The sequence below is a fragment of the Poecilia mexicana genome, unplaced genomic scaffold (genome assembly GCF_051168715.1).
Source record: "Poecilia mexicana isolate PSO_F unplaced genomic scaffold, ASM5116871v1 scaffold_7, whole genome shotgun sequence".
NCBI classification, from domain to species: Eukaryota; Metazoa; Chordata; class Actinopteri; order Cyprinodontiformes; family Poeciliidae; genus Poecilia; species Poecilia mexicana.
Genome location: NW_028263376.1, coordinates 13273225 through 13299362, shown reverse-complemented (window position 1 = coordinate 13299362; position 26138 = coordinate 13273225). Strand labels below are relative to the sequence as shown.

The window sequence follows — 26138 nt, the reverse complement described above, 5'->3', positions numbered from 1 at the left end:
GAGGTTCATTATGAGAGCAACATTGTCTTAAATCAAGGGTGGGAAACAAGTCTGGTCTTATCTTTCCATAATGTTCAGGCATAAGGCGTAATATGAGAACAAAAGGACACTTCCCAAACCTGTAATCACAGTGTCACTGGTTATGCCTCTCAGCTGCTGTTTTGGGCCCAAAGTCGTTTTGCCTGCTTGGACTTGACTCAGACAAAAAGCCTTTTCATGGTTTTCATGGGATGTTAAGATGACATCCCAGATTTTAAATGTGTCATGGGAATTATGGGAAATCGTGGAGAATAATCAGAAATTGGAGGTAATTTAAACAAACCATATGAAGTCTATACATAATATAACCATTTATGTTGCTTTTTTTATTTTACATGCATGCAAGTAATACCATTTTACCAGGTTAACTGAAAAAAAAGTTCACACTATTTTGTTTATAAATAATAAACATATGACTGTGCTCCAAAAAGGGTCGTAGATTATTTTACACAATAAAATGATGCTTGGCTGATGTTCAGTAAGTGCAGCAAAATGAGAGTTAAAAATTAACTATAATACATTTACAACCTAAAAATAACTACATATGACTGACCAAGTACAGAAACAAAGTTAATGTTGTAGCTTCTTTTAGTATTGAATAATTACCTCCTTTACACTGAACCACAAATAACTGCTTTATCCAAAACAAGATTTAGATTTATCTGTAACTTAAATTTCAACTATACCATTTGCTATGGTTGGCTTACATTGCAAAGAGAGAAGAGCGATGCTGGCAAAGACAACAACAACCAAAAACAAAGTAACAAAAGATGCTCATCTATAAATGAATATGGATTGTCCCTCCTCTTGATGACATTATCGCCACCCTCTTTCAGCTGGTGGGATTTAAACAAAAACAGGCAGAGGGCTGAGTTGAAGAATAGTGGGAAGAGGAAGACATATGCAGTGCACCAGACTGGCTAATTAGACTGATTTAGTGATCACAGCTGGAAGTGGTCCAACAGCTCCAGATGAGACAAAACAAAGGGGGACACAGATCAGCTGGAGTGAAGGCTTTATGTTGCCTTACGATTGCTGGACCATAGAAAACAAATGGAAGTGTCCTTGGTGCCCCTGAAATACACCTGCCTGTAGCTGCAGGAGTTTAGAGCCACTCTGGAACTGCAGCAGAATTTTACAAGGGTCCAAGAGATTACAGCTGAAAAAACAACTAACTAAAGCTAATGGTGAGATTACTCAAATGTCAGATTGATCTGTAGTTTGAATGTTTGAATGAGAATGATATTGAAGGCATTACATACTGGGATCACTGAAGCATTAGTTATAAATCATTTGGACAAATTCAGACACTGAACTCAGAGAGGCAGCACAATATTTACACTTTCTGTTTTAATTTTTCTAAAACAGTAAAAAAAGAAACTACTTGAGTGCTTCAATTTCATTTTTATTGTTACTTTCTGCACATTAATCGTAAAACTGACCACATTAAAAATGCATTCACATTCACATTGTGATGCTCAAATTCAGCCTGTCGCACAATAAATGCCAACTTTTAAATTCAGCATTTAATTATACAGACAGGAAAGCAACAGCTACCTAGTCCAATGCGATGGATAATACTTTTATAGGTTACACAGATACTTATTTATTTATATTTTGTCAGAATTCCTCATTCGTCATTGCCATTGTTCTGGCAAAAGAAATCATTCATCTTTGAGGGTCACAGTGGCTGGAGGGCTTTAACGGCATGTCCAATGCACCAAACCAGGTCAACATTTTTTTTTTTCTGTACCATCATGACCCACCTCATTCGCATCATGTGGTATTGTTGATGTTCGTCACATCTCATCACATATTTAAGTGTGTTAATTTGAAATAAGCATTTTCATTCATCATCATTTATTTATTAAAGAGAAAAGGCAATCCAAATAAACCTAGAACTATGTGAAAAAATAGTTACCAGTGTTACTACTGTTGGCAGAATTGTGGAAATTGAACCATCCTGGAGAGTGTTCCAGTGTGAACAGCCTGTTTGCGGTTACACCACGGCATGCCAATTCAATTTAACTCTAGACTTTGATTAGCCCACTCCAAATCATTCATTTTCATTCATTTTCTTCTCTCTTTTTTAACCATATAGAGAAGATGGGGTGTTGTGAATCAGTGAATTTAGATTACAAACTAAGAGCTGCATGTTTTCATCCAGTTTTTGTTTCTGTCGGAGAGCAGAACGCATGGTTCCATCAACTCTCCAGCAAGTCATCCGGGTTCTGAAGAATCAAAAGTAGCCCCAAATTATCACATTGCCATGGAGATGTCAGACTCATCATGTCTGTGGTCATTTTTTTATTTTACTAGCCAATATTGGTATGTATCACAGAAAGCTCTCGGTAAACTATGTACATCAATGCCTCACTGCCATTGTAAATATGCAAGACAGCAATAACTAAGGGGGGGGATTGAATTAGTCATTCCTTTATTAACCATCACTGAGAGTGAATCTAAGCTCTGCAGGCGGAAAGCCATTGTGAGCCATATGGTACACAAATCCCCACTTTTCCTCAAGCAATAAATCCCATCTCTACAGGCCGTTAGTGCAAATGTTGCACTTGGTAGCCTTGAGGAATTACCTGAAGCCTCCATGTAACAACAAACACGATGCGTGCATGAAGCCATGTCTGCAGGCATTACCTGTAGAAGGGCGGCGGGTGTCCTTGGGCCTCACAGCTAAACACCACCTCTCTCCGATTCTCGCCAGGCTGAATGGGAAACACCACACTGCCTGGTTGCTTAGTGAATACGGGCCTTAGCAGGACTCCGCTTCCTGGGAGGAGAACAGACAAAGACTACGTCAGATTTGATTTCCAGCAGAGTCTGAAAAAGCACTGCAAACATCTCTCTGTTTGCAGACACTGGATGTTTAGAGAGGAAAGACGAGGAGAAAGAGGCTTGAAGAGGAAAAATGTGAATAACAATGCTGCAAGTTGACAACTGGTCCATTAGGAACGGGGTACAAAATATTAATAATAAATAATTGTTCCACATTGTGAACCAACCTGTGGATTTTGACCCTTTACATTTTTTCCATTTATCTTTTAAGTTTATTTGTGTAGCACATTTCATCAACAAGGCAGTTCAAGAAGCTTTACATCATAAAAACACAAAAATACAAAGTTCATCTACTACTATTATTATTTAATCTATGAAACAGGGTCATTTGGACACCACAAACCTTATACCCTGTGCATGGTATGGCGGGGTCATTTTTACAAGATTTGTGTGTGTGTGTGTGTGTGTGTGTGTGTGTGTGTGTGTGTGTGTGTGGTTTCGGGAACTGGCTCCCTTATGGGAAAACCTCTTACTTCTCCACCGTCCGACCGTGACATCTGCCGCACTCTTCCTGAGTGTTGCTAAGACCACGTGAAGATTAATCAAAATAATCTCCTTTTTCAGACAAAATCAAACATTTATCTCAAAAACATTATTTCTCAACTTAAAACACATCTTGGATGTTTTCATAATCTGTCTACATAGCATATCTAATGAAGCAATTCCATTTAATGTGCAGAATAGCGCTCGGCAAAAAAATTGCTTCAACTATTTTTGTTTTTCCATAAAGTCGTACATCGATGAAATTATCCAGCATTGGATGGTAAAAACTATTCAATAATTTTTGACTTCATTTAGCTTCTCAGCTGTAGTGTAGCTGCAGCAAAGTCTAACAATTTTAAGCAACCCAGTATTATAATATATTGAAACAACCAAAGTCAGAGCACTCAAAATTAAAGCAAGAGAAATAAGCATTGCAAACCAGTTTCAAGCTGTTCTATTCTTTATAGTGTAGAAAACAAACTTCAGTTCAGTTGTGCATTGAAATAAAGTTCTGATATATTTTCATTAATAGTAAAGGTTAATCCAATCTAGCTCAGAAATCCAAAATCTGACCCAGATTGTCTCCGGTGTTGTATGTACCAAAAGCTGAGGTAATCACCAAGCAGAAGGGAACACAGCACCAAAGATACAACATGACTATTCTACCAGATCCAAAAAAAAACACAAAAAAAAACATTAAATGCTTGCTCTGATGAGCATTTGTCAGGGCTACAATCAATTTCAATGTATTAAAACTTTATTGCAATTAATCACATTTTTTACATGCAAACTTTCCATCCGGAACCTTTTGCATTTGAGCGTCTGTGGTGCACTGACATGCACAAACAACAGCACTGATCGCTAAAACCTCCGTGATCTTTTAGATACTCACTGACCAGTTCTAAATTCAAAGTGAGAAGTCTCTGGACATCTCAAAAACCTGCACATAAAGATAGGCCAGTCCAATTTAGATTTTTGAAGTGATCTTTGGGCAAGCAGAACTGCTGTTGTTGCCAAGATGACTATCTGTCCAGCCAACAAAGACTAAAGTGCCAGCACCTCTTCTCACAGAACTTAGGTTCTGGTTTATTGTCCAATTCTTTAATCTCAGTCACAACTTGCTTTGTGCCCAGGAGGCTTCCAAATTGTTGAGCTCCTTTTGATCTCCTTTCAAGCTCTTTACACTTAAAGTTACATATTAGACACTTTGGGCTATTCAAATAAGACTGGAAGTAACCTTTCTCTAGACACCTGAGAACCAAGTGGGTTCTTCATAACTTAAAGCTTTATTTCATATAAAAGAAGCTTTCAGTCCATTCTTACATTTAGTTAATAAGAAGGATGGAGTCTATTAGAACATGAATCAGAAATATCATAGGGGGAAAATATCATCTATAATATTTATTATACTTATTTTAACTGTATTTTAATCACAACATTGTGAAAAATGTGCTCTTCTATTTCAGTGCAGTTATAACTCCTTTGAAACGTAAGATTTAAAATTTAGAGTACATTAATGCAATCTAAAGTAGGTGGTTATTGCTACAATTTCTACTAATTTCTAAAATCTACCACATCTTCGAAGCCCCAGAGTAGCCAACTGGTAACTAGGAAACTGTAACATAAAGATCTAAATATAAAGTTGTTGTTAAAAAGTTTTATGGAAGTATTTTCACAGACAATTCAAATTTATAACCCACAAGCGTGCAACCCAATTTTTGCAGGTCATGCACAAATGCCAGAGAGCAGTGGGCAAGATTTCAACTTTTTTTTTTTTTTCCATGCTTTCGAATACAATTAAATTTAGCTGTGTGCCTGACGGTCAGCTTCTGGATTATACAAATAAATGCATGTGCAGACACTGTGTAAGAGCTGCCTAAGGAGAAGTCAACAAATAAAAGCTATCCTTTCTGAAAAGGGAATTCATTTGGGTTAGTTAGAGAGTTTTTGCATTTATTAAATAGCCCAAAAGTAGAAATATTCAACAGTTAGAGAAAGTCATTTGTATGAGAGGCAGATATCATTTTCAAGTCTCGGGGGTGTAGGGTGTCTGTCTTTCACCTCAAAACTCAGATTAACTCCTTTTTTTTTTAAATCTGTGATGATGTCTGAGAAGGAGCCCTGAAAAAAGATTATTTCTCTCCACAAGGACAAATGGGGGGGAAAAAAATGTAAAAATAAGTATCCACCTAATTATCATCGTCTGTCATACAAAGCGTTTTTCTTCAAGCTGCAATAAGAAGTGACAGATCACCAGAAGAGAGAAGAGAGCACCTGCTATGCAAAAGCCTAAGGGGGGAGATAAAGCCTGTGGCAATTATGAGCTGGATCACAAATGTGTCATTGTAAACTGAGAAATTATTTCGTTTTAACAAAAAAAAAACCTTCATCACTGATGGAGGGAAGTACAAATTTAGCCATTCTGCTTTAATTTTCATTGGAGATGGATTGAGAAATTGGCTAAGGACAGGAGTCTGATCAATTTCAGCTCAATATGTCCTGATCAGTGATTTGATAGTTGAAAACCTCATTATCTAATAGTTGTCTGGTCAACGTACGCACTATATGCAAGAGCTACAAGGTTACAGTGACAACACTCATCTCCGTGGAGTTCTCTGTGATTAAGGAAAGATTTTTGTAAAGTTAGCTACTTACAGCAGTAGTAAGTTGACTACAATAAAATCAAGGGAAACTCAGATGAAGCTAATGAAGGATGCATGATTAAACTATTTGCTGTAGCATGTTGAGACCCCTCAGCAGTTCATTTCAGCTTTAAGAGAGTAAGAGAAAGACAAACTTTCAGTGGATAACAGGAAGGCTGAGCTGAATACGGCAAAGCTGTTTTGAGCGTTCAACCTTTGCATGTTTTCAGAACCTCTAGGATTAAAAAGTGTTGGTAGCCGATTCATTTATGGGGGTTTTTTTGTTTTGTTTTTTATAATAGTTCGAAGTTGCTATCAATGCTGAAATTCATCAGACTCCTGTCCTTAGCCAATTTCTCAATCCATCTCCAATGAAAATTAAAGCAGAATGGCTACACCTAGTTAATGGCTTCACAGTTGTGACAAAGATCAAGGCAAAAACATCCGTATTGGTTTACATAAGTCTAAGGTTATCAGAGAATTAGATTGGAAGTAAAAGCACTCCACTATTTTTTGTTTATTTGTGGGCTTTTTCAAAAACAAATTTTATTATGATGGACATAAATGAAAATAAAATGTATTCTGAAAAAAAAAAAAAACACATGGAAAAATCTGAAAACAGAACTCCAACTTTGACATCTGCAATTTAACTCAAAACCAACATTGATTCTTTGAACGACTTCGGACGTAGTAAAATATTTCTACCATGAAATTAAACAAGCACAAATAAATACAACATACTGTACAAATAAACTAAATAAACTTAGTAATATTTCAATCACTTATAACAACAAAAATATCTCACTTAATGTCTGTTAATTTTAATGTCAAGTGTTTAATTTTATATCCATGTATTTTGCTGGTCCTATTTTTTCATTCTGTTAATAAAATAATTGTGAATTTGAACACATCTTATTAAACACATGCTATTTTCTTTTTGTCTTTTATGTATACTATCTGGTATGTTTTCATTTTCCATTTCTTTACAGGTCTTTGATCTAAAAGACTTTTGGTTTTGTAATTTGTGGTAATTTTCTCCTTTTTATCGTGTCCATAAAGTCTTGTTGCATACTGGTTTTTGGGGGTTTTTTAATCTTCATTTCTGTATATCAGTTCATCATCTGCTTATTTATTCCTTGCTGTTCATTCCCCAGCTACCATGCCTGTTTGCTCCTGGACTCGTACTCTGTGTGCCTTCTTGCTTGGTTCCCTGCTGTTTTCTCTCCTTTCATCTTACCTCTAGTTTTTCATTGTAAGCTCATAAATAACTTAGTTTTCTTTATCTTTTTTTAAAAATTTACTCTCTAAATGTTCCCGACAACCTCCTCCCAGTGTTTTGGTCAAATTGTGTCTTCTTAGTTACTGTGCCACACCACATCATCTCTGCATTTTATGATACAGAAACAAGAAGGGAATCCACAATCAGGTTTTAGGAGTGCTGGGAATATCTGCTTATACCAAATAACAAATTTGTCTACTTTCCAAAATGTATTAGTACAAAATGACACTGAATTGGAGTGATCTGGAACCCTCAGTTGGTTGACGGCACAATGCCACAGGCCGGAAATGGAGGTCTTTGTGAAATAGTGTCTGAAGAGGGGAAAAAAAAGGCTAACTCTACCCTTATCTGTCCCCTGCTGCCAGATGGTGATATGTGCGTGCGTTCCAAGGCTCATCGGACAACAAGACTCGGCACCGAGGCAAGTTGTAGGCAGAGCGAGCTGTTTTAGAGGTCGAAATAAAAACTAATCTCAAATTCAATACCAGCTGACAGCAGATGGATTCCTTTAGCTTACCTTAGCATGAATAAACAGGCCCACGAGGAATCAGCTGAGGGGGAGGTACGGAGCACTTTTGAGTCCCTGAATCAATTCGTTTCAGCTTAAGGTTTTAGACATCAAATGAAAAAAGACAGTTTTGCCTTTTAAAGCATCTTTCTGCTCTGTCTAGTCCCGATAAGATTCACCTTGAAGGTCTCTTATTGGGTAGCACCAAACATGAATGTGGGGGCAGACCCAGTGTCCTGGTTGTTTCAAGAAAAGAAGGTTTAGATTTATCTGAACCCTTGATGCATTTGTGCAACTTGCTTCGCAAATTGACAGCATACATTTCAGTACAGAGATTGAGGGAGAAGGTCGCTGCATTTTTGTAATTCTAGAGTGATGGATACGAAACAATCACATGCAGGATTGTGTGTGGACTGGGCTTGCCCAAGCACTAGAAAACACTAACTATTCCCCTTGACAATCAGCTGGGATGTCAGAAACAGTACGAAGCTGCTTCCTAAATTTATGCCACCGGCTTTTAGCTACATGGCCATTATGAAGAAATATGTGAAACACTTAAAGCCAATATCCAATCATGTTCCACTGTTCTTGCTAATCAAAGCTATTGCTTCCCAACTGCAATAACAGCCTTTGCATCAGTAATATACAGTGCAATGACCACTGGGGAAACAGAAGTGATTCCACCCACTTCCCTTTATAGGAACAGCAAATTAAAGCAATTTTTATAGTTCTCTGTACAAAATGGCTTTATAAACCACAGAGCAGATTTGCTTGTGCAAATAACATGTATCATCTAGTTGCATTACAGCCAAAACACTTAAATATACATGTGATGTTCATAAAAATCGAATACAAAATAAAAATTTATTTTCTAAATTGTTTTCATGAATGTAATTTTAAAAAATGCATTTTGCCCTTTGTTCATTAAATACTACAAAAACTAATAAAAGGTCCAAAATACTTTGGTTTTTTTTAAATTATACAGCGATATTAAAATCAAATAATTTATTCCCCCCCCCCACCAGGTGTACCAGTGCTTGGGTACTTTTATGTGCTGAGATAATACAAGGAAATGAGTTTTACATATTTGCTTCAACAGCCTATTTTACTTACACATGGTGCACATACTTCATTTTTGTTTTCATTATGTTATTTTACATTTTGAGGGTTGTGCTGAGGAAACAAGAGCAAAGTGATGTTTGGCATTTGGCTGGAGCTAAGCTGGAGCTAAGTATGCCCTTTTTCTTTTTGTTGTTGCTTTTCCATTGATAAAAAAAATCTTATTTATTTTCATTTTAGTCATTAAAAACATTCATTAATAAATATCACAGAAAAATATAACTGAGAACAAACCAGTATCACTGGTTTATGATTAAGTGGTTAACTGTGATGATTGTTTCCGGTGGTTACATGAATTCACACACAAAAAAATAAATAAAAAAGCGCACCATGGCTCATCATCTGTTCACACATATCTGTTCTTGCTAAAGAAAACAAAAAAAAGAGTTGGAAGTGTCAAACTCCCAAATTTCTCTTGCATTAGATTCACAGCCATTTCTTAATAAGATGCATCCATATTACTGAAGCCAACGCGATGCGACACAGAAATAACATCATTTTTAAATTAGAACGTGATATATTTGGCCGACTGTCGTTTCACTCTGTGTGAACAACAATGTTTTCCCACACTGGACTCAAGAATGAAATTCTGAGCGTTGAATGAATCATCTTGCACCAGCTTTCTTGATCCTTATCTCTCAAGCAAAACTTTTTCCCATGGTATATGATATGATCTTAGTGTACAGTCTGCATTGAAAAACTGCCAAATTGTCTGCACAATAATCAAATGACCAGGCTTCATTCATCTTTATCTGTGTTAGCGCAAAAAAGAAGCTCATTAGCTGGTGTTGGAAATCTGTTTAAAGAAATCTACTTTGAAAATAGTGTTGGAAAAAGATGACGAAGGAATTTATTCTCCAGTAAATGTCCATTGATGGGTCTTTATGTTCCCAAAACCACTGATGAGGTCTTTAAATGTCTTTATTTTATTGCTAATTGTCTCTTAATAGAAATAATTACAAGGCTGTTAGGTCTACTCTCACAGGAAATGATATTAAGTTTTGCTTCATCACAATATTACGCTGGTGCCAAAAGGTTAAATGTATAATGTATATGTTTGCTATTCAATAAACCATTTGGTATGCAAGACCACATGTTTCGTTTTTTTTTTTTTTTTTCTTAATTTCTTTTATAATCTCATGATAAGTGGGAGCCTTCCTGATACATGGCACTCCCTGATCACTTTGTTTTCTTGTTAAAGTTTAGAAACTTAAGTTTCTAAAAGGCATTGACTGATTCAAATGTATGCCATTTTTTGATTAGTCTATGTTATTCATCCCTCTTTCCGACAAGTAAAAAACAAAAATCATCTCCAGTTGACCATTTTAGCCCTCTGTCAAATGACAGCATCTCTTTTTCCTTTATCAGTACGATTCCTGTCGTCTGTTCCGTTCAGTTTCACATTCCTGATGTTACAGGATATTCATTGCTACGGAATGTGTCATGATTAATCACCGGGAAAGGGCTGAAACATCTACAAAGTTGAACTGCTTTTATTGCTAGCTCCACAACTTCTCAGTGTCAAATGATTGGCGGAAATTACTCTGAAGTTGATGAATAAAGCGGAAACATGCTGCCTTCACTCTGAAACCACCGCTGCTGATATTAGCTCAGGCTGTGTATTGTTTATTTTTTTTACTTCAGTTTCTTGTCAAAGAAATGAGTAATTTCTTTCTGTGCTTTCAATTGAAAGCCTGATTTTCCCTTTAAGGGGAAAGACATCACTTTTTCCTTCAACCAGCACCGCTGCCTTTTGGATCACTTTTATCTAACTCATCCGGGTGCACAGGGATACGGGCCTCAGAGAACATTTTGCATAAACATGTTTGTTAATACAAAATTCACTCGCTCAGCCACTTAAAATAGCCCAGATGAATTTATTTCTGTCATTATTTCATTAGAATTTTATGAAAATCAACAAACGCAAACAAAAACAGTTTTCATTTCAGGTTTTTTGAGGACACCTCCCTGCTATGGGGCCTGGGTAAACAGTTGCTCTGTGCGCTTTAAGACATCAGATCAGGTTCTGCAGGATGTCTGATACAATTTAATTCATGCAAAACTTCAAAAACCTATTTAAAACGTCTTCACATCTGCCAAAACTAGTTGAGTTAAATCCATCATCAAGAAATGGAAGCAATATGTCACTTGTAAGTCTGCCTCGATCAGGCCGTCCTCGCAGTGACCCCACAAGAAGGAGGCCCGAGAGAGGACGGCAGGAGGTCTCTGACCACACTGAAGGAGTTACAGGCTTCAGCAGCCGAGATGAGAGAAACTCTGCAGACAATTGTTGCCCAGGTTCTTCACCTGTAAAAGTTTTATGGGAAAGTGGTTGGAAGAAACCTCAAATAAAACCTTGACTAGAGTTTGCCGAAAGGCAACAAAGAGAATGATCCGGAGCACAACCACACAACCTGACAAAACTTGAACAGTTTTGCAAGAAATAATGCTGGTAAATTGTAGCGTCTAGATGTGCAAGTCTATTTGAGATCTATCTACACAGATCCACGCTGTGATTTGCAGCCAAGGGTGCATCTACTAAATACTGACTTGAAGTGGCAGAAAAGTTTGTTAATCACGTATTTTGTGTTTCATATTTTTTAATTAATTGTCATCATTTTGCATAAAACAGTTTTTATTGTGACATTAAAGAGGATTTATTTGTAATTTTTTTTCCTCAAAAAGCCACATTTTATTGATCATGACTGATCTGTAAAAGCAAGAAAAGAAAAAGAGTGAGCGGCTTTCACAAGCACTGTACCCACTGTGTGGGAGAGAAAAAGTTAGACAGATAACAGTAAGGGTGAACAGAGTACAGCATTTTGTTCCGTTTTATCTATTTTATGCTTTTACGGTCTCAACCTTGACATGGAACATGCTGGATTTGAAAATGTTCGCAGTGTTTTGGAAATTTCGGAGTGAAAATCAAGATCTGCCTCCTCCAGAAAATCCACAGTTGTATATGCTAAGAATGAATGAATTACGCTGGCACTATAAGTTACGAAGCTGCAGTTCTTGCAGTAGATTCATGTCTACTTATATGATCGATAACGAAGGGTCAAGTGGACTTGCCGTGCATGTGTTCACGTTAAATATCAATTCACAAAATGGACTGAGAAAGAGGAACCTTGAATGCAATGAGGTCCAGAACGTAAGCGCAGTCAGCTCTCTCTTCTCAGTCGCTGTAGGTGGCTTAAGCCCAATATCTGATCCGAGAATAGACACTGATACTAATGTTTGATTGGACGGGGTCCATATCTACAGTGCATGCAAGTTTTACACTTCTACTTGGCTGGAATCACTCCTAACTCGACACACTTTTTGTCTCTAAATGATATTGGAGTGATATTGGAGTGTGAGTTTATTTAATTTTAATCAGGGATTTCCAATAATATTGTCATTCCACTGAAATAAGTGACATATATGCAACACCAAAACACCGAAAGGTTTTCAATCATAGAAATGAGTTGTTGTTTTCATTCTCATGGAAGGTAGGATAATATCTCCAAACACCTGAGCTCTGTGAGCTGTGATTCCCTTTTTTCTCTGACTAACCAAAAAAAATAAAAAAAATCACCTCATCACATAAGAGTAGTTTCATAAAATCATCTAATTATATCAGTCAACTTCTCAGGTTTCGTGTTCTTAAGATTTTTGTTTCCGCACATCAAAACACAGCGTAATTTAATTATACCCATTTCAGCAAATGTGAACTTTTTTCTCTTTTTTTTTCCACCGTTATTTATTCAGAGAGAAGAAAACTTTTGATTGCTGTTAAGAGCCTCAGCTGCAATTCTGGGTAATATGTTTATGTTTTTGTTTCCAATTTTGCCAGCCAAAATTGTACCCTTATGTGATTTCTTCCAATTATTTTACCCAACCGCTCGGAAAATTCACTGAGCCTTTAGAAAACAGCATTTAAATCAATGTCTTTCATTACAAGAAGGTTGGATACAATGTGCTGTATTTCTTTTACAGACTTTGCTCTATGCCTAAGATCAGATACCTGACATCTACACTGTTATAAGGAGTTACTCAAATGAAAATTCAAACTTGCAAAATTATTCACACCGCCCGGACTTACAAACACAAACTGAATCCAAAAGTTGGCATTCTTGCGCCATTTTTACACCGAAAATATTGCTGCGAAAATATTGTCCAGGTGTGTTATTTTATCTCGTCGTTAATACAGCTGTTTTTTTAAAGACCTCTGGGGTCGGTCAAAAAACACAGTAAATAAGGACCATCATGGAGACAAAGCAACACCAGAGAGGTCGGGGATCCAATTTTGGAAAACCTTAAATCAATGTTAGGATATAAAATCAATAATCCATGTTCTGGAGATGGAAAGTGCAATTTCAGAGCTACCAAGATATGACTATCATTAATCAGAAAAGCAGCCAAGAGGCCCACAGAAAAAGTGAAGCCGCTGCAGAGATCAACAGTTCAGGTAGAGAATTTGTTGACCAGACCACTGTTATGCATTATGGACGTTTTGGCAAAGTCCAAATGTCTTAAATCTAATTGAGAATCTATGGCATGAGTTGAAAATCAATGTTGCTGTCCATCCACTCTCACTGACATCAGCTGCTTTGCAAGGAAAAATGCTCTAATATTTCACAGCTATGCTCCTAAAGACGTGCAGCAAAAGCTATTTGTACCGTATTGACCAAAGAATAAAAAGCTTTGTAGTTTTTTATTTGCAAAATGTGTTTTTAAAGCCTTGTATCGATTTCCCCCCACTTCACAGTTGCACAGAACTTTGTGTTGCTCTACAACAAAGCCCAAACAATAAGGTTTTATAAGTGGTCAGAAACTGCAAGTGCTATAAATACTCCTGTAAGGTGCCACAAAATAATCTCACATTTTCATACATCATTTCTTTGACATAGACATTTGCAGATTAGTGTATTATTTTTCCAAATCCAAACAACCGATTCAGGGCTAGAAGACAGCAGCCTCTCTGCAGGTTAGTGATGCAGCATCTGTGGCTACAAACAGCATCCTCCCCTTTGCCCCAGTGCCATCTTGCTCCACTCACTCATTCACACACGTAGTAGACACCCCTGCCTCAGGCAGTTCAGACCCTCAGAGAGGAATTAGAGAAGAGGTGGTTAACTTTACATGAACTCGCTTTGGGAATGGTTTCCCCTCAACTCGAATGCCCACACACACAGCCAATGCCCACTGTCTGTAAAAAAAAAAAGAAAGAAAGAAAGAAAAAGAACAACACCTCACTCTGCGGATAAATAACCTAAAGCCAAGTTAAAAAACCTGACACGGTGGCCCTTTGCAAAATGCACACGGTAGAACATTTGACGTGTTTCATCATTTTTTTTCCCCCTTCTGCTGCAGACAGAGGCTTCAGACGTCTAGGGTTATACTGCGACATACTTCCTTGTAAGTAGAGCACATGTAATGGAAGCCCACACTGAATATTAATGCTCAGTAACTATGTGTTTCTGCTGAGCATCAGCCTCAAGAGCGAGACAAGGACTGGGCAGCACAATGCTTTGCAGAAACAATTTAACCTCTGTTCCACTGTCAAGCACCAAATTGCTATAAATTGATAACCACGGCATTGATTTGTGCCACTAATGACTGCAAGATTAGATTTTGTGGCTTAACACAGAAAGTAGGTGTGAATAGCCTTATGGAAGCAGTTCTTTTTTTCCTTTTTCTGAAACAAAAACAGGCAGGTTTATGGTATGTTTTGATCAACGTCCAGCGTCTGCGTAGTTAAAATAATCGCTAAGCTGGATAAAACTCGCTGATCTCGAATTGTAGTGCAGATGATAATCCAGCAGGCAGCAATTTCCAGAGGAAAGCCTCATCAGACATCTAGTGATGTGTTCAGATTTAGCGATAAGCTGTGCTAATTGCCACATATGCAGATTTAGGTGCCGCTTTAAGGAAAAAGAACGCATACAAAGCCAGCCACAGTCACCAGCTCTCACATGCACGCAGAGTAATTATTTTTTCGGTCCCAGCCACGAGGAGGAGTCGCCGATTTTGAACGAGGCAACATGAAAAGATAAGTCTTTCTTTCAAGACACTTTGCTCATGCAGTAAAGCTCTTATTCATCTCGTTCTCAACTCCAGGAGCTGGCGGTCTGAGGAGAACTCGTGTTTGACCCCGAACAGCTTCTAAAGGGAGGAAAATTAGGTCTCTCATTAAAACCCAGATCAATGACAAGATTTCTGTACCACGACCAGTACAGTCTCAATTAGGAAAACAATTGAGGCGCTCTTTAGAATTAATGGCTGCACAGTCCACTGCTGCATGGTGGTTGTCTCTCAGATACGGAGACTGGGCAGCTTTGCAATTCAGCAGAACTGACCTTCTAAAAAGGAGAGGCCCCCACCCAAGCCTCACACTTTAAGGGTGTTAACCTTTTTCAAAGTCTTTAATAGTTGCTTTCATCTCTGTTTTTTTTTTTGTGTGTGTGTAGAGATCAAATATTTCTTCTTTTATAAAAATTTCAAACCTGTAGGATTTAACAAAAAAAAAGGTGCATTGCCTTGCAAAAGAATTCCCACCTCTTGATTTTCGATATAGCTGACCAACAGAGAAAGTGGAACATAACTGTGAAGTGGAAGGAAAATTATTTATCTCGTTTTCAAAATTTTTATAAATAACAATCTGAAAATTGACACTGTAGTTCCTTTACTCTCATGCCCTTAAATAAAACCCATTGCAATAAACTGCCTTCATAAGTCACTTAATATATGCATATGGTCTAAGAGAGTTCATTAAAGTTTGTGGTTGTAATGTGACAAAATGTGAAGATTTTCTATCCCGAGGTTCTGCAAGCGTCCACAAAACAAACAACAGGACAAATAGTGTGCTTGGGAGGCTTACCTGTCAGATACTTCGCCAATGACAGCAGCACTATGAGTTTCCATAGCAACTCCATTTTAATGGTCTCAGGTCAGAGCAAGCTCAGATCCAATCACATGTGCATAGAATTCTGGCTTTGTCCTCCCCAGTAATGTTCACTGTTCATCTGTCAGACACAAAGAAAAGGAGCAGGGAAGTATTAGTGAGTCACAACCAGCGGCCTCATCAACAAGGACAGCAACGTGAATTCCTTGAAATAGGACGAACGTGAAGCGGATCGTGAAAACTTTGCGAGTAATAAGATGTTATATTCGCAGCCACATAACGCGATATTTCGTAGCGCTGGCTGCGAAGTTTGCTTATGTAAGTTTAATATTGCAGAATGGATATCCTGCCTTCAATAGAAGCATAAAGGGACTGCCCTCTTTAGCGTAAACCTGCTGAGACAAAACAAAAGTCAGCCCCGGCTGTCAGACACAACCCTAGCATGTAATAAAGCACTGCGCCGGCTCCTTGAATCCGTCTCAGCCGGATTATGTATTTTTGATATAAAGAGCTGACTGTATGTCGACCAAAACCATTTTCTAGTCTCCCTTGGAGACTTCCAATTGATTTTTTTATTTATCTTTTTTCCTCTCAAGGACCTTGCTGTAATTCATCTCGGCTTTACCTCGAACACAGCCCCCTCCCCAAACAAAAATGTTATTAAGTAATGAGAGCCGCTCCTACCCCGCTGAGTGATAAGCAGGGATCTGGTTGTATTTATCTAAATATTTCCAACATGTTGATAGCCAAGATTCTCTCCCTGGTAAAGATGCAGACAAATGTTTGGTTATGGGAAGCTGATTATAAAAGAGAGAAAGCGCGATGGGAGGAAATTAGGAATTGCCTTTGTTCAAACCGGCTCTCCTTGGTACATTTAACTGACTGATGGTGGAGCTGTCTCTGAACACACACCACCAGCACAGTGAAATGAATGAGAAGAAGGAATTAACAGGAACGCACAGCATAGTCTATCAAGAGGCCAGGGTCGGAAAACAGAGAGAAACAGGGGACAACTGAAAGATTATACCTTCATACTTTCCTAGTTATCTGCACGCCTCCTATCTTTGCACCACTGAAAGGCATGACAGAGCATACTGATGCCTATGTGAGTATATCAACACCCTCCCTTGACACGTTTGCACACACTACCCCTCTTTCCTGCCTGTAGCATTAAAAGTAGCAAAAAAAAATAATTTTTTTTCGCCTATAAATCTCATTATGGAGATTAGGTTTAGAGTGCCAACTTAGTTCCAACTTATCTTGCAGTTATTAGGATGCAAATGTCATGAGTAACTGTTGGCTTTTAATAATAAAACAGAAAGACTTCAAATCCCCCTCTTCTGCTCCTGGATATTTTTGGAGTTCTCCGCCTTTGAGGGAATCATTGTGAAACGCGCTGAATAAATTACTTTGCAAAATGCATTTAAGAGGAAAAAAAAAAATAATAATAATAATAATAATAATAATATATATATGGAAATCTGGAAATTCAGCAAAGCTTTATTTGTAACATCAAACATATGCATTTTTTTTAATGATGCCTGATATTTATATGTGTAGAAATTAAGTGAGATGCATTTCCTCTGGTAATGTAGATGCGTAGGTGTCACGTCGGTTTGCGCATTGAGCTGTCTCTGTGATTTGTTGCACACACACGTATATAAAAGCCGCGTCTTCAGGATCTGCTATAGTAATTGTTTTGTCAGGGATGTAAATGTTTTACCGTTTGGTCATCTAATATTAATTTATCCACTCTTGACACCAAAACAAGTGAACTCTGCCGGAATATGTGAACTGCCATGACACTTCATTCATATTTGCTGGCCTCTGACAGCAATCCCTTGATCTCTATTATTCAGCAAGTCCTGAGACAAGACATCAGGCTGCAGGGGCTGGCAGGCGGGTGGGGGAAGAGAAAGAAATCCTTTTGATCCAAGGAAGCTCAGCACTAAGATGATAGGGGAGTCTGGGAGTGTCCGCATCAGTATTTGACTTCCTATTCAATACAAATTAATTACCCCCGTGGCCCTAAGTGCTCGTGACAAGACCGATGGCTCACTTTTATCGCAGGCTGATTCTCCCATTTGTTTGCCGTGCGAGATGAAAGTTAATGATAGGGAAGGCTTTCAAACTTTGCCTTTCAAGTTCCAACCGCTTTCATGTCGCTGAAATAGTCCAAACTTGAGAAATGGGATATCAGTCAGGCTAAAGTGGCAGTCCAGGCTCGACTGTTTCCTCCCAGACTGAACAAACTATGCTGCATTTAAATGTGACGTTCAAAAAAATAAAAAAAATAAATTAAAAAATCTGCCTATCCACGAATGGATATGATGCACAGTATTTGCATGCACTGAATTCACCATGTGAGATTCAAGATTCAATCAGATCAAATTTTTATGTCTTGCACCAGTTGGGATTATCAGTGTTATTGCTATTTTCTAGGTCCAAGAATAATTAGAGGGACACGTTGTTATTAGCCATTTGCATACTACTAAGATTAGCATGGTTTTAGACAACTGGGGAAAACCCAAATTATGCTTGTAAATTACATCTGAAGAAAAAGATTTTTCTTTGTTATGGTGAATTGTTGGATAATGTTTCCATGAAAGTTTCCACAGCTTAAGTCACTCAATTTAAGTTTTAAAATATACTTCTCAGTAGTCACATGTTTTTGTTTCATGTATTTTTCTTTTAAAAGCAACAAATTTACATCCATATTTTGACAGTATAGTGCGAGACTGATCATTTTACCAATGACCAGCATTGTAAAGTGGCAGCTTCTTTGATTCAAGTTCTTGTCGTCAGGCATTTCAGTTTTGTTTACCAGCCATAACTTGGTACATAATGGAATGTTACATGACACGTTCACATGCTTAAGATATATATTTTTAAATAATTAACCCCATTTCCAACTCATCCTAAAATGAGATCCAGATTGTGGTCATAATGTCATAAAATGTGAAAAAATACAGAAAATATCAATCGTTTTGCAAGGCACTTTAAAAAAAAACCTCACTAGAGGCAGAGCAGGACTCAAGATTGTTCAGTTAAGATTACAAAAACATGAAATAAAAATGAATACAGACTCTATAAATTAATTACTAATTTACTTTCAATGAATAAATGAATCACTGCTATAGAGAAAACTATTGAGAGCATGCAGATAAAAACTACACATTGCATCCTTCTTCACCTTTTGAGGAAAGGCAAAAGCTGCTGCTCCTGCAGAAGCCTCTGATTCTTGGAGACAAAGAAAAATCTTTAAAGTGTCCCATGTTGTAAGAGTGATATCTCTTGCCCTCTATTCCTCTGACAGCACCAGCTGGAGCTGATAAACCACAGACTTTAATTCAGCCTGCCACAAAAGCTGAGAGCATTGTCAGCTGATTTGACCCTGATCACTACGCCCCGTCTTTCAGTCACCATCAATTGTGTCAGGGCTCAAAAGTGTATTAACAGGTCTTGTACTGCAGGTCCTATTTGCCTGCGGAGCCCAGATGAAGATAAAGTTCACACTGAGCACAAACGCATGAGCATCCCACTCACAATCACACCCACCCCGCCAGCTTTGAATCATGAATGAGGCCAGACTCCTACACTCTGCAAGAAACAAGACAAGAGCCAAAAAAAAAAAACAACCCAGAACACAATGCTGCATCTTTAATCAACGGTCCTGTAACTTCATTTGATCGCATGCTGGATCATGTTTTCCCACACATTCCTTTTCAATGATGAGTGATTTTTTTTTTTTTTCATTTTGTCTCAGGGACAAAAGACGTCTTCCTAATCCTGTATATTCTGATTTACCAAAAACATTGGAGCTGTTGCAATCTTTAAGACAAACACACAAAGACAGCAACAAAGAGGCTATTATGCTTCAGATTACATGTGTCTGCTATGGCTTTTCTTTTTTTTTTGTTTTTTTGCAAATCTGCACACAAATTCTGCCTGTAGTTTCAATTCAGTTAACCGATTTTAAAGATGCTTCCTTCTTCCAAGAATTCGTTTTTGTATAGTGCCGAATTCAAATACATTCTTAAGCTAAAGGTTTACTTAGTCAATATATTCGTTTTCCTTCCTCGCATGCAGAGCACCGGGGGAGCTGAGGCGGAGCCAATATATTCCTCAGCCAAAAGTCTTGCTCAAGTAGTGGCACAAGACAAAGAGACTAATAGTGTTTTGATGTAAGCACACAAGCCGGAGGCATGACATAACACATGCCAACTTCTTCATTTCTCCAGCCCACACCAGGGGCACGCCACCAAAGCGCTCTTCTCAATCTCCCCTGTGACAAGAGCAACAGAGATATATCGAGCAGCTCCTCCTGCTCTCTTGCTTCCTCCACAACATTTCAAACCTCAGTCTGGAAGGTTTTTGACAAGACTTCAGAAGTTATGCACAGGAGAGCTCATTCCGAACACTGAAATAAGAACATTTAAGTTAGCTGATAGACGGTTGCATCAAGCGTCACCATCTGAACACCTGTGATCCAAATGCAGAGAATAAAGTGGCATCAAACATATTAGGGAGCCTACAGTAAACAATATAAAGGAATAATTATCTCACCTTAAGCATTATTAGAACTTCTTAGGCACAGCAAATAATAGGCTATTAGACACCATCTAAAGCCAGTGGTGATATTACTGATCAGAAATTGCACTACTTGTAGCCTCTATAACAACCACCTGTCAACTCTGGTATGTGTTTCCACAGACATATGCCTGAGACTACATGTATTTAACTCTGCAGTTGCAGAACAGAGCAAGAGTGCACACATTTACTTAAAAAATGTAAACAAAGCAGCGATTGTATGAAGTCCGGATGCCGGTCGCTGATTTAGTTTTAAGGTTTCAGTTTGTAGAGGCTTGAAGAAGTTCTTTAATTTTACAAACACATTTATTTTGACTAGAAGTAATAGTAACTGTATCACGAAAAGGCCCAACTTAAACCTGATAGAGGATTTACAGAGGGAGATAAATATTTGCAAATGCAAGTTCGGGATGCAGCACTTGCTGGTTATAATAACCCAAGTAGGTCGCAATGCAATCAAATGAACAAATACTTGACATTTGTTCACAAATGGCATATTTCAGAAGTCTTATGTTACAAATGACTAACAGTTGTCTTGTGGGATCAAAACCCTTGAAATATATTCTAAAAAGCTAAGAGTATTGCTCTGTGTCTAGTGTGCATGATCTGGTCTCCAGTTTAAGGCTAATCAAGGTTTTAAAAAGTTATGGTTTCAAAAACTAACAATTTCTGCCAAACCATTCGTACAGGTCAAAGTCATTTTTAATTACAGACCAAAGAAAGCTGTGGAGTGAATTCAGGATTTTCAGATGATTGAGGAATAGAGTTATACAGCACTGCCTGTTGCTGTGCACTGGTGGACAGCTGGCTGAAAGAGGCCTTTTACAGTTTTCAATCCCTTACAAGAAATACAATGTCATAGACAAAATGCCACAATATTAGTAATAGATATGTTATGTAATGGTGCAGAAGTTGAAAATAATAAATGTCTTTTGGTTTTGAATAGCTAATTAGATCAAATAATACATTCATTTTAGGATTTTTCAGTATGACAATCGAAAAATTTTATTTTTACTTTACGGTTATCATACCATGAAAATATCATACTGGCCCAAGCCTTATATAAAGTTTATTTGGTCTAGATCGGTCAAAGTTTCATTTTTTTAAAAAGGTAAGCAATATCACTTACTGTTAACTATTGTTCATTTATTTAAAAGGAGATTTGTTTCTCCCCAGTATATCTCTTCACTTTTCTCTTCTGTTATTTCCCTGAAGACTACCAAATGGTGCCCATTCTTTCCACAACCCAAAATTGATTTTGTTTTTGTGGTGGCATTTTTTTCCCCCAAGGCATGTTTTCACTGCCATTTGTCTGTTTGTTTATCTGCCAACAAGATCACACAAGAGAAATACCAAGCACAAAGTCATGAAACTCAGCTGAGATAATCATACGCTCTCATTCAGCGAGCGCGCTAATTGTTTTCAATTGGTACTGTTTTTCTTATTGACCCAGTGCTCGCACACTAATTAGTTTACAATACGTAATCTAAATACAACTGAAAAATGGAAGTGTAAGTTAGCATTAGTGCGCTTAAGAGAAGAATGCACAGCTGGTCCTAAATGCCGAAAGACATGGATCAGCACCCGGCAATGTTTTCTGTTACATACGCTGTAAAGACAAAACCTTCTTTCTCACTGTCGGATATTAAATTAATCTAAACCTTTTCTGCTGGGTGACACATGGCTCAGAGGAAGAGCAGGGACATCATACACATAAGCTGTAATCCTTGATCCAGCTGTCCAGGGTTCAGTTTGCAACCCAGGCCATTTACCCACATACCTCCCACCCCTCTAGCCCCTACTTTTTCCTCTCATCCCTTCTTCCTTTCAAGAAGGGATCCTTCCTTTCAAGCTATTACTAAATGACCCACTACTGTAGCAAAGGCAATAGAATTGCCTTTTGAACTGTATGGCTTTAGTGTAATATTTTAGGTATCCTTCCAGAAATGTCTCAAAATAGGGATTTTAGTCCTTTACTAGTAAGAGAACTAGCATAACTGAGTCTGGTTTGTTAGCTGTCTACCTCAAACACCTTTTCCAGTTTTGCTAACATATTTTCTATTTAGACTGAGATCAGTTCTTTGTAGCTGCCACTCCATAACATTGACTTTGCCTTTAAGACATTTTTTTTTTTCAGCTATGGTAACTAATCCTGACCCAAACTTGTAGAGATCCACAAATGCTGGTTAATGTATGTAGATTTGCATGCATTACAAGGAATTAGTCTGGTTTGGGTGTTGCCTTAAAATAAATCCACAGGCATTTCACTCAAACATTGTGAATTAACCCATAACAAGCTTAGAGAGCCATGACACCAACATCATCTTCCAAACTGCTTGAAGACATTGTGATGGTAGTCTTCATAAACTTTTGAAGAGAAGTAAAACAAATTCTCAAAAAAGTCCTTCTCACATTGTTTTTGGAGTTAGCTAATTGAACTCCTCATTCAATGCACAAATTCTTTCCTCATCATTTCAACCGTCAGGCTGCAGTCGGTGAGGCACAATGAACTCCAAGTTCAGCCTCTGCCTCTCTCTGAGCGAGTGACATCGGAAACGTGTCCATTCATAATGAGTCTTTGGAGATGCGTCGCAGCGTGAATATTCCACCCAGTTTAAGAAAAATGAATTGTAATTTCACTGCAGAGCACATAGTCAAGCTAAGACATCAGACACCACGAGCCATGCTTACCTTACCAAACCTGCTTTTTTTTTCTCCAAAGCACTTAACAACATAACAGCTGACCAAAGTGCGGCGCAAATAATACAAACTTTCTTTGTTTGTTTGTTTACAGCCTTTTATAATAAAGACATTATGTCACAGTCAGAAATCCAGTTTCCTTTCAATTTACTTAATTGCAGAATTATAAGCTCCCTCTCAGACATCCCTCTTAGACATATGGACATTTGATTTTCAGGAGAGTCACTACTTGCAGGAGTCAAAAGGACTTTGGACAATCTGAAGCAATCAAGCTGGCTGCAATCAAAGAAAAGGAAGCGATGATGAGACTGGAGTGAATCGAATCCCCCATGGATTAGAGACGACAATGAGTTTTGCCAGAGGGGTTTTAAATGAGAAAAGACTTGGTAGGTGGATGTTACAGAGGGAAAAAAAAGGCTCCATGCTTTGAATGGTGGGCACAGCAATTAGGGTAGGCAGAGATTGTCATTATTACTAATGAGATATTGTGACACATTCAGATGGGAAGCAAAAAATGCTGGGATTTTAACCTGTTAGCATGACCATGAGGGCAATATTCACCAGTTACTCCATGTGCAGCTTGGCGTGTGATTTTAACTCAACAAAGCATAATAATATTAGCCGTTTCAATTCTACTGATGTTCAAAATATCAGGTTTGTAGGCAGGGGAAGTTGTAGCTGCTCTAGATAAATGCACACACGACACAACTGATAACATTGGAGCAGTAATGTTGAATTGAATAAGTGACATTGAATGTTTACCGGAATACATCTCCAGCGGTGCTTGCTGATGCTTATCCCCTTCAGTATATCCATGTTACTGTGCATCGTTCATCTCCTGTCAGCGCCAGCCCCGCAGCTCTCATCCAAAGCGATAGTTTTAAGTTTTTTTTGTTTCTGTTTTTTTTCTCTCGCAGACAAACGGCTCCCTCGAACTCTTCTCTCGTTTTAACTAAAAATGTTGGCTAGCATTTCTTTCCATTATCAAAAGAAAACTGTTCTTGAAGTCAAAACAGTTGCTTTCCAAGCTCTCCCTTCCAGTGCGCCCTGCTCGTCTCCTCCGACACACGCATTGGTTGCCCCGACGGTCCTGCTCGCATCGCCGGCAGGCAAGCAGGCAGGCGGGTTACCCACAAGCCAAACCCGCTGTGGCGGCTTCAGACGAGGACTTCCGCGCTTCCAAATGTCTTTACATTTCACCGTATAACATTTGTTTTTCTTTTATTTTGGACGGGGTTAGCAGTCTGACTTGCATCGGTCTCCGATCCGAGAGTGCCGCTCCGGCAGCAGGACGCAGCCGTAAGAACTGCGTGAGTGTGCGGCAGCTGGCGGCGCGGCACACGGGACATCAGAGGTGGATCCACAAGAGGGATCATACCACATTTTTCAGGCTACACCCAGACCCACTGATGCATTTTTTTTTTAACCCAGAAGAAAGTAATGGAAGAAATTTGGCAAAGTACTTTTCTTTAGAATACTAACAAACCAACAACAACATCATCAATAATAATAATAATAATAATAATAATAATAATAATAATAATAATAATAATAATAATAATAATCCAAAATTACAAACTAATATCCCCCCTTTATTAGTTTATACAATGTTTTGCAAAATTTTCACATCTATTGAACTTTTTTCACTTTTTATCACATTACAGCCAATTGCAGGTATTTCAGTAGGAATTTACATGACCCACCAACATTATGCATTGCAAAACTGTCCATTATTGTTCATTATTCTTTTTTGTTTTTTTACAAATAAAGTTCTGGTGAGTGTTAAGAGTATTTTTGTTAACCTCCTTCTAGTTTAATACTGAAAAACAAATTAAATCCAGGGCAACTTGTAGTTCACATGTGTGTAATTACATCTCACTCAATATATGTGTTATGTTTGGTGGTGGCTTTTAGATACCAACACTATCATGAAGATCAATGAATGACCTTGTGGAGTAGTTCAAAGCAGAGTTATTTTTGAATGATATTCAATTCTTTAAGTGGCCATCTGCGTGGTGTTCAATCTATTGTCTTAATATCGAAACAGCTTTTGACAACTTCAAACCTACCAAGACACGGCCACTCATTTCAGCTAACTGGACATTCAAGTAAAGTATCAATCAGAGGAAATTTCCAGGAGGCCATGGTGACTCTACAGAGATTCATAGCTTTTTAATGTGAAACATGGTAGTGGTAGTATCATTCTCGGGGAATGCATACAAAGAGCCCATAGAGAGAATCTAAGCATTGTGGTAATACGTAGGTGTGATTACCTTAAGAGTTTAAGTTTAATATTAACAGGTTTTAAAATAGCTCCAGATACAACTAGAAATATACAAAGGTAGAAGGAACAATTTGAATCTTTAAAAATGTAATAGTAAAATTTTTTGTGTAATTTTGTTTGTATGTGCATGAGAAAAGAATTACTACTTAATTAAGACAATGGTTTTATAAGCATATCGTCCTGAGCCATCTGTTAGTATATTGTTCATAGAATCAGTAAAATGCATCTTTTGGAAGGGAAGGGGGAAATCACAGTTTCTTTAGCATAACATTGCCAGCACTCTGCACTGAATGCATACTTTAAAGTTCATTACAGGAAACAAGTTTTCTCGAATAACATCTTTGTCAGTTGATCATGCAAATGATTCTCATTGCTGTAAAACAACCCCAGACAGACTGCAAGCTCATTAAGTTTAAATAGTCAGAACTTTTTATAGGCCTCTGGCTCATAATCCACTCATAATGTGAAGTGGGATTCAAGGGAATCTGCTTGTGTTTGAGCCAATGGTAGAGGGATAATTACAGAAGGAATTAATGAATACCCTACTAAGCTTTGGGAAAAAAGTGAAAAGGAAAAAAACAAAAACATATATTTGGATTAGCTCACTGAATTATCATTTAATGTTTCTAAGTATCCGCACACAAACCCAGTTCATAATTTCACATCAAAGGACATTTTTTTTGTATGTAGCCACCTCATATCTGGGTTTGGACTGGGCTTGAATATGTAATGGGTCCAGTTTATGAGTTTGTCTGGCT

At 37.9% G+C, this 26138-nt stretch overlaps 1 protein-coding gene across 1 annotated transcript in view; it reads right to left on the bottom strand.

The window, feature by feature from the left end:
• cntn3a.1 (contactin 3a, tandem duplicate 1) overlaps nucleotides 1-24805 on the bottom strand; it is a 90830-nt gene extending 66025 nt beyond the window's left edge. Inside the window, exons 1-3 of the mRNA XM_014991357.2 lie at nucleotides 23859-24805; nucleotides 15783-15927; nucleotides 2692-2824 (exon numbers count right to left, since the gene is read on the bottom strand). Coding sequence (XP_014846843.2) covers nucleotides 2692-2824; nucleotides 15783-15837 — 188 coding nt within the window. The 5' untranslated portion in view covers nucleotides 15838-15927; nucleotides 23859-24805. The remainder of the gene's footprint in view (nucleotides 1-2691; nucleotides 2825-15782; nucleotides 15928-23858) is intronic.
• Between the last annotated feature and the right edge of the window lie 1333 nt (nucleotides 24806-26138).